The 9,323-nt window shown below is 35.3% G+C and overlaps 1 protein-coding gene across 1 annotated transcript; it reads left to right on the forward strand.

Annotated features, from left to right (window-relative positions):
* The first annotated feature begins 3,532 nt into the window (after positions 1 to 3,532).
* Positions 3,533 to 6,839, forward strand: dusp1 (dual specificity phosphatase 1). Its single transcript, XM_056472313.1, has 4 exons — positions 3,533 to 4,100; positions 4,257 to 4,405; positions 4,498 to 4,717; positions 5,539 to 6,839. The coding sequence occupies exons 1-4, from the start codon at positions 3,704 to 3,706 to the stop codon at positions 5,880 to 5,882; spliced, it is 1,110 nt and encodes a 369-aa protein (XP_056328288.1). The 5' UTR covers positions 3,533 to 3,703; the 3' UTR covers positions 5,883 to 6,839.
* Positions 6,840 to 9,323: the final 2,484 nt, after the last annotated feature.

Below are 9,323 nucleotides of genomic sequence, written 5' to 3' on the forward strand. Positions count from 1 at the left end.
GCCAGTTTGCTTGTAATTGTCATGTCTGTCATCACTGGAATAAAACATTATCAAATAAAATCAACAAAGTTATAATGATGAAATATATACAGCTATAATGATCACAAACCATCCAGGAGTATAAAAAAAAACATGCGTAAACTAGCTACAAGTTGATGACATTCAGAAAAGTGTGCAATCCTAACAAGCGTATCCAAGAGGAGTCAAAAATTGTATCACTAAAATTCAATAATAATATAAAAATACAATTAGATGATAAGAGCTATTTGGCATAAAGCTATAGCAGATGGTATGTATGATGGTTATAAGTTTGTCTCTTTTAACCAATCTTGTACGTCTATAAAGTCATTAATGCTGTGTGTGCGCTGATGCTTTATTTCTGATTAATTTAGACACTATCAAATAAATACAGGACTGTGATTCTGTCAGGACTGAAAGGGACTTTCTGAAGACACAACAATCCATGCTAGATGAAACACCAAAAGTTTTGTTTCATTCTTTAAGGTGCGAATGAGCTTGTTGTACCACAGTGCCAGACTTTTCTCTTTAATCTTCTTTAAGAACAAAGGAGCAACTGTGTGTAAAGTGCATCTGCCAGTGTAGTTTCTGTCATCCAGTTCTTCTTAGTTATCTGAAGAATTTTGACAGATCAGAAATCTCTTTACAATGCAATCATTAGTGAAAGAAGTGATCATTCTACTGCATTTAGAAGCAGAGAGGAGTTTTGCAAGCCTGGATGTGGAGTATATAAGTAAATTGCTACATTATTGCAACAATTTTAATATTGATTCCATTTGATCATAATAAAGAACAGTAAATTGGTACTTGGGCATGCAGATCAACTCTAATAAAGTCAAGTTAAGTCATATTTATTTCTATTTATCCTTTATACCACACTGTTAAAGCTCCTGAAGGATTAAATAAATACATATTTTCAAAAGAGATTTTCAAAAACTTTTATTTTTAAAAATGCTAAACATTTTTTTTATGTCAGCAGTGATTTTAAAATCACAAAAAAAAAAAAAAAAAATATATATATATATATATATATATATTGTGATTTTAAAATCACTGCTGACATGAAATTTTTTTTAGCATTTTTTAAAATAATATATATATATATAATATATATATCTGTAAGCCTTTTCAGACATAAAATCAGCTAAATCTTTGATAGAAAATACAAAATACTGTGTAGCCAGTGTTAATTCAACTTGAATTCATAGTATGTAATTTGGAGGTGGAACTTTAAGAACTGCACCTGAAACCAGACCTCTGAGGGATTCTGAAAATCAATTGCAGCAACACTTACTTTTGATGAAAGACATCACCTTGTCTTTATGTTTGTAACAATGACTTTCAAGGGTAGAACTGTGATCAATACACATTTAAAAAAAACTATTTAAATTGAATGATGTACAAGTATTTAATTTTAGCATCTGTTTGATGAAAAAGTCCAAACTTATTTTACTGAATCACATCACACAAATAATATAATTCCACAGAAATCCCTCTTGTTTTTAGAAATGTGGTATTGTAGCAAAACAGTACCATACAGTAAAAGCTCAATCAATTGACAATTCATGTAAATAGGAATAAATGACAATGGAAATCTCTCAGCTCTGACAAACAAGTTGGTCACCATATGTTAATTGTGTTTGAAAAAGAAAGATCTCCTCCAGCACAAGCTCTTACACCTGTGCCTGTTTGTGTTGGAAGCTGATGGAAATTTACCAGACCTCAAGTTTCTATACAGTGATTAACTTTTATGGTTTCCCTTTGCTCTGGCGGCGTTGCACACTATGTACTCCTGTACAATAAAAACAAAGTATAAACTTTTATGAGCACAATGACAGGTTCAATAATTAGCTAGTTATTTATGTGAAGAGGAAAGTTTTAAAAACAATAATACCAAGGGGAAAACTATAAACATGATGGTGCTTGATGTTTGAATAACCGCACTCTGAAAAACAAAGGCCTGTATTTGGCATCGATGGTTCCTATAACTTCTTTATAGCTGAAAATGGTTCAATAAATGATGAAAAGAGTGTTTATAAGAAAAAGGGGTTCTAGAAATACTAAATGCAATCAAACATGCTTTTACACCCTTTATTTTTAAGAGAAAACCTGAGATCTCAGTATGTGATCGCAGACAATATAATAAAGTTTCTTATTTGTTAAGTTTGCTAAATCAAGACAATTAAGATTATACTTGTTTTAAATGTGTGCATATTATTTCGATGCAAAAAAACAGCACTAACATTATCTTTTTTTAATCTATGTAGTGTTGGGGTTACATAATCACATTGCCTATTCAAAAGTAACACATTACTTTTTCATTATCAAGAAAATATACTGTTTTATTGACAGATGTCTCTCCTGTCCCCGTGAGCAGGGGCGTAGCAACCTGGGGGGACGGTGGGATATGTCCCCCTCACTTTTAGAGACAGACCATTTAGATACAGGTAATTAAGAATGTAAACTTTTGGATTTCATACAGCTGTCCCTCCCACTTTTAAAATGTCCAATACACCCCTGCCCGTGAGTGCAGCATTTAGGTGTAGTGTTCAGTGTCTAAACATGATACTTATTGTAGGTCTAGCTCAAATGTTAACATGTATTTACTCATCTCACTTGCACAAACACATATTTGGTGTCCCTCAAAGTGAATTAAAACATGAGAAATGCAAAGTCTGGAAAAGCAATTCTGAAAAGTGTTCCTTTCACATATTCCTCATGCAACCCAGACATGCAACACAGCTGAATGTTTTGTTTGAGCTGCGCCCTCAACTGTACAGTCAGGACTTTACATTTCCTTCAGTTATTCTCATCACATTTTTAGTTTTACATTATATGTATCAAAAACGATTTTAAAAAGCCAAGCAAAAGTAACACATTATCATTTTTTACTAATTTTAATTACTTAAAAAAAAGAAGTAAAACTAGATTTTAATATACTTAACATAATATACTTTAATATATACTTACATTTTAATATAAAAACATTTGTTTTAATACCTTTTTGAAATTACAATCAATTTCAGGGACAAAGCCATTTGGATTAAATGAACAAAACCATTGACAATCAAATGATCACACATTATACCCTGTTGGAAGTGATATGAGGGAAGTACTGCATGTGTTAATCTGCCAAGACAGCAACATTACTGGCCAATCCTGATATCTCATTGACCTGGTTGATAATGGGTCTGAGGCATAGGTCTGAGGTCGAAGATCAACTTCTGAGTAAAACTCTTTTAGGTTACTCAGACCTCAAAACCAAACTCCAACAACAAGAAGAATCGCCTCCATCGTTGTTAACACTCATAGCTGTGATACTACTCGGAAAATAGAGCAGTTTACAATTAACTAGGTTTGTTAGAGATCGACTGGCTTTGACAGGATCAGATAATGTGGGTTTGGTTTGCCAGGCTCAAGCACGCTGACGTACGTGCGATTTCACGCGGCCGAAGAGGCGGGGCGTTTGACGTCATGTTTCTCAATAGAAGGAAGCGAGGTCAGTATATAAACCTCGTAGAGCCTCTCGCTTCAGAACAAGAAAAGGACTAACAAGTTTAAAGTTGGAAACAAAATAACTGACATTTCAGCGTCGCTTCACGGACTATTACTACATCAAATTCTCGATCACTTGACTTGGAGAAACTTTTCAAGCGCGCTGGGTTTGTTTCATTTATCTAGCTGTATGTATTTAGAGCTATCCTTCTGTACTATGGTCATCATGGAAGTGCCCACTATCGATTCGGCCTCACTTCGGCATCTGTTGGAGGGAGACGACCCGGACTGCCTGGTTTTGGACTGTCGCTCCTTCTTTTCTTTCAGCGTGTCTCACATTTCGGGCTCCAGTAATGTGCGCTTCAGTACTATCGTGCGCCGGAGGGCCAGAGGGGGTCTGGGGCTTGAGCACATTGTGCCCAACGAGGACACAAGGAACAGGCTTCTGTCCGGGGAATACCAGAGTGTCGTTTTCCTGGATGACCACAGTCTAGAAATGGGAGAAGTGAAGAAAGACGGGACTTTAATGCTCGCTGTGAACGCGTTGTGCCGCAATCGATGTGGAGCAAGTGTATACCTTCTTAAAGGTACGAAAAAATCTACTTTTTAACTTTTGTTTATAGTAGTTTTATTACACACCAGGTGAAGGTTAAATGCGCGACCAAATATTTTCTTCAGCTGTTCTCAACTTGACAAATTCTGCTCCATTTTAAAACACTGACCTCTGTTTTGTCGATTTTTAGGTGGATTTGACACATTTTCCGCCGAATTTCCTGAAAAGTGTACAAAGCCAATTCCTCCTCAAGGCTTGAGTTTACCTCTGAGCTCCAACTGCCATTCAAACACTGCTGATTCCTCCTGTAACACATGTACAACCCCTCTGTATGATCAGGTAAACAGAGCATTTTAATACACTATTGTTGTAAAGAAGCCTGCTTGTGAGTGAACTATCCCACTAATGTTCATCGTTGTTTTGTTTTTCAGGGTGGCCCTGTAGAAATTCTGCCCTTCCTATATTTAGGCAGTGCTTATCACGCTTCCAGAAAAGACATGCTGGACATGTTGGGGATCACCGCTCTTATTAACGTCTCTTCCAACTGCCCCAACCACTTTGAAGACCACTACCAGTACAAAAGTATTCCAGTTGAAGACAACCACAAAGCTAACATCAGTTCCTGGTTCAACGAGGCCATTGAATTTATCGGTGAGTATCATTTTTCGCCGCTATTATTCCATGCCGTTAGGAAATTGGGAACAGATGTCACCCTTATGACGTGGTTTGGCAGGCAGTCTCACAGCCCAACCCCCATTCAACCCAAGTCTGAATTGCATTTTTCAAAAGTTCCCTCCAAATCGGCCAGCTGTACCTCCCAGGCTTGACAGCCACTAAAGCTTACATCATCCTCTCATCCTGTTTTTAAAAGTGCCCCCCTATTCAAATAACACCAGGACGTGACCTGATCTTTTCATGGGGCAACTGGCTCCATCTGAATGCTTTGCGTCCTTTGTTTTGCCCAAACAAAAGGTAGTGTCTCTGGTTCTCTGTTGCCCTCCTATCAGATCAGTGCACTTCACAGGGGGGCCACACATCCCCCCCCTTGTGTGTTTAGGCCTGATGGTAGGGAGAGGGAAAAGGGGGGAGGTCCCTTCTTAATCAAACCCCTGCCTGCTTCATCATTTCCAGTTTCTTTAATGGGACCGTTTCCCTCATTTGCATTCCTGTGGAGTTTAATTTACAGTTGAATGTTTGGTTAGCCAAACCATCATTAAAAGACCTTGGGTTCCTGAGTTTATTTTATTAATTTTCTTCTTTTGAAGTGAGTTTTAACACTGGTAATCCAGATACAGTTTCAGAGTTTTGATCAAAAAATAAATAGTAAAAATTTGATCTATTCTTATTTTACAGTATGCGTACAAAACAGCCATAGAGGCTATCATGGCTTTAAACGCAAACAAACAAACATAGTTGTGAGAGGAATAATTTGAATAGTTTTTAACCAACACTCTCCTTTCTCTTTCTCCCAGATTCTGTACGGAATAAAGGTGGACGTGTCTTTGTTCACTGCCAAGCGGGAATCTCGCGCTCCGCCACCATCTGTTTGGCTTATCTGATGCGCACCAACCGTGTCAAACTGGAGGAGGCCTTCGAGTTCGTCAAACAGCGTCGCAGCATCATCTCGCCCAACTTCAGCTTCATGGGCCAGCTTTTACAATTCGAGTCCCAAGTTCTGGCCTCCTCTACGTGTTCCTCAGAAGCAGGAAGCCCCGCCATTGGCAAGAACAACACTGTGTTCAACTTCCCCGTCCACACAGCAGCCAGTCCTCTTTCCTTCCTGCAGAGTCCCATCACTACCTCACCCTCCTGCTGAGACGCACTCCTTAAAGTGGTCAGACTCCTTATCTCGCCTGTCAAATGGGGAGACTTTTATTTATATGAAGATTGTATGATCCCTGAGGTGATCTTGCCAGTATTAAAAGGCTTGGGAATCTTCCTGAGTGTACCTGTTGCTAACTGTTTTCCACGATTGCTCAATTTGACGATGGCTAATGTAGCCTAGAACTCTGTTTTAGCATTTTTACACTGTGATCCATATTTGACTTAACCTTTTTTTTGAACACAAAAGATATTTTGAGAAATGTTGAAAATCTGTACCCATTGACCTCCATTGTATTTTTTTTCTACTATGGAAGTCAATGTTTACATGTTTTCAAAATTTTCTTCAAAATATATCCATTTTGTGTTCAAAAGACAAAAAAACAGGTGAGAATTTCATTTTTACGTGAACAATCTCTTTAAAGTAGAAACTGTCCTCCATTTTATTATTATTTTGATCTTGATAATCAGTTTTGTGGTCATTTGTTGGCATCAAAGTAGCCCCATGTCTTATAGGTTACTCAGGGATTGTTGTCCTTATGTTGTTGTTTTTTATTATGCGAGTCTGAGGAGGAGGGAAGTCACTAGACTTGAAGGTGCTATCAAAAAGTACTGCTACGATTTTTTTTGTTTTCCAACTTAGAACATTGAATGTAGTCTTTCCAGGCTCTGCCGTAAGACAGCGGATGTTGAAGTGTTTTATTTTGTACAAGCCTGTCATGCCTTTTCAAAAAGTTGGTTGTCGGTAAACAAACAGTGAATACCTCATGTGTCTGTACTGTTGTCAGTCCGGTAAGAGTCCTCTTCCCATAAGCACTACTAACAGGAATGACTCTTACAGGCCTTTTTTTGATATGTGACTATTTATTGACTAAATTAATATATTTCTTATGCTATATTTTTTCATATATTTGTGATACTTGCTGACAAATAAACATGTTTTTATATGCAATATTTTGTCGTGAATTTAATCTTTGAATAGTCTAAATCAGAGATGTCCAAAGTAGGGCCTATGGGCTGAAGTTGGCCTATGGTAACCTTTGATTTAACCCACCGTCCCATCTGAAAAGAGAGGGAGAAAGATGGATAGAGTTGGAGCAAATGCCTTTGACAGAGATCGTAATTTTGAATTTAACAACCTCTTGTTTCTTTGTTTTATTGCTGAGCTACAAAAAATGAAATTAAATGTTGTAAATGAATCAGACTTTCAAAATGTAAAGACTGTCACTTGACAGATAGAGATCAATACACAAGTCAAGGCAGGAGCAGCTCAACTAGTGTATTCAGCATTGAACTCTATTGTGTTATAAATGGGATTGTTTATGTTTTTACAGTAATAAGTTCATTTTAAAATGTTAAAAGTGATACTGGATTAGTTAATTATTTAAAGCAACATTTTAGTTTTTTTTTAATATATATTAATAAATAAATTAGCGAATTCACCTTGGCAAATTTATTGTAGTTTGATTTGCTATATATTCAGCCCACAGCCCTCAATCGAGCTTGGTTTTTGGCCCTTTACAAGAAAAACTTTGGGCACCCCTGGTCTAAATATTCAAGTTCTATCTTTTGATTGGTATTACTCATGTACACAGGACCTTTAAAATGCATGGATGCTTCACAATGCAACATGAAATTAGGGAAAAAATGGTTATTATGTTTCGTTATGAGCGGCCAATGAACCGTTTTTATAGCATTTATGGTTTGTTAAATTAATAATTAGAAAAACACACAATGTTCATTAGTTTGAATGTATTAATTGTAGTGAGCCAAGTTTAATATATGCTGTAAAATGATTGTGACAATTTTTGTGACAATGCTCACAATTACAGTATGGCAAATTAAACACTTAAAATGCTACAGTACACTGTAAAATATATCTCTTTTTTTATCAGTTTTTTTCTGAAGGGAAGTGATTTCTGTTTATTTATAGTTGCAAATTGAATTATGGGATGTTGAGCTCTGCTCTGTGTCCAGATTTGATGTTGAAAATTCAACTCTATAGTTTAACAAAGTGTCTTTTATTGACACTTTAGATGTTTGAAATAATATAATGTATTAGAAATAATATAGAAAGAAATAAGTCAGTAAAACAACAGAAAATGTACTTACTGGCAGTTTATTACAAATATGGTTTTTGTACCATAATACACAACACCATCCCAGACAATACATCCAGTGTTGGGGAAAGTTACTTTTGAAAGTAATGCATTACAATATTGAGTTGCTCCCCAAAAAAGAAATTAGTTGCGTTACTCAGTTACTTTTTAAGGTTAAGTAATGTGTTACGTTACTTTTGCGTTACTTTTTTCTGACCTGGCTTGATTTCTTTCAGAACTCACAGGTTTTTTTTAATTGTTATTTCAAATAGAGAAGACAACCTTCATTTACCTTTAAAAAAACACATCAAAAACTAATAATGTAGTATAATGTTGAACTTATCCAGAGCTATACATGCCGTATTTACAGATTAATGAAAGTTAAAAGCAATGTATTTGATGCTTTTGCACTTTTGGAGTGTGGGATTTAATATTAATTTTAATTCAATATTCAATTTTTTAAAGCAAATTAATGTTATGTTAATGTTATGTTAATGTTATTACTTATTTTTTAAAGTAATGTGTTACTTTACTCATTTTTTAGAAAAGTTATATTATTACATAACTTGCGTTAATTGTAATGCATTACCCCAACACTGCAAACAATTAAAAGTCACTTTTTCGAACTTTTCAACTTTTGAAAGTTGTGAGACGAAAGATCAAGATCCAATAATGCAATTGAAAAGCATAAATAAATAGAGAATATATATATATATATATATAAATATAGAATGTGCGGATATTTTTTACAGTGTAGTTAGTTGCACTGCAGGGGATTTAAACAATAAGCAAGCTAAGTGGCCACTTAGGGCCCAATGAAATCTGGGGGCCTCCAATAAATATCTAAAAGTGTAAATTATACCTATAAACTATATTTAACATCATTTTCTATCATATTTTGTATAGTGAGAGTCAAACAAATACAATTCTTACATCATTAAATATTATTTAATATACAATGAAACATAATATTATTATAATAATGTGATGTTATGTAATTATAATATTTTAAAAACAAAATATCCACCACCTCCAATCATGGAGCAGTCCAGCAGTCAAATTTATTAAAAAATATATATATATATTTTAGTTGTAAATAATTTAAGGAAAACGAATCATTTAAAATGTAGAGCTTGCATTGTGTAGAAAACTGAGAAAAGAAGATTGAGTGACATAAAAAAACAGCAAAATAAATAACATTTAAATAAAAGTAGAAAGGGGGCATTTCAGGACAAGGGCCCCATGGCTGGAGTTGCCCCCAAATTGCTAAAACCGCCTCTGGATATACTTTCATAAACACAATTAGAAAATATGATTTGAAAATGACTGCCACTGAC

This window comes from Danio aesculapii, chromosome 14 (assembly GCF_903798145.1).
Source record: "Danio aesculapii chromosome 14, fDanAes4.1, whole genome shotgun sequence".
Taxonomy (NCBI): domain Eukaryota; kingdom Metazoa; phylum Chordata; class Actinopteri; order Cypriniformes; family Danionidae; genus Danio; species Danio aesculapii.

Excerpts from the sequence above, each read along its gene's own strand:
- dusp1 (XM_056472313.1), top strand. The coding sequence starts at position 3,704 with ATGTATTTAGAGCTATCCTTCTGTACTATGGTCATCATGGAAGTGCCC. Across the intron at positions 4,101-4,256 it reads AAGTGTATACCTTCTTAAAG|GTGGATTTGACACATTTTCC; the intron begins GTACGAAAAAAT and ends GTCGATTTTTAG. Across the intron at positions 4,718-5,538 it reads CGAGGCCATTGAATTTATCG|ATTCTGTACGGAATAAAGGT; the intron begins GTGAGTATCATT and ends TCTTTCTCCCAG.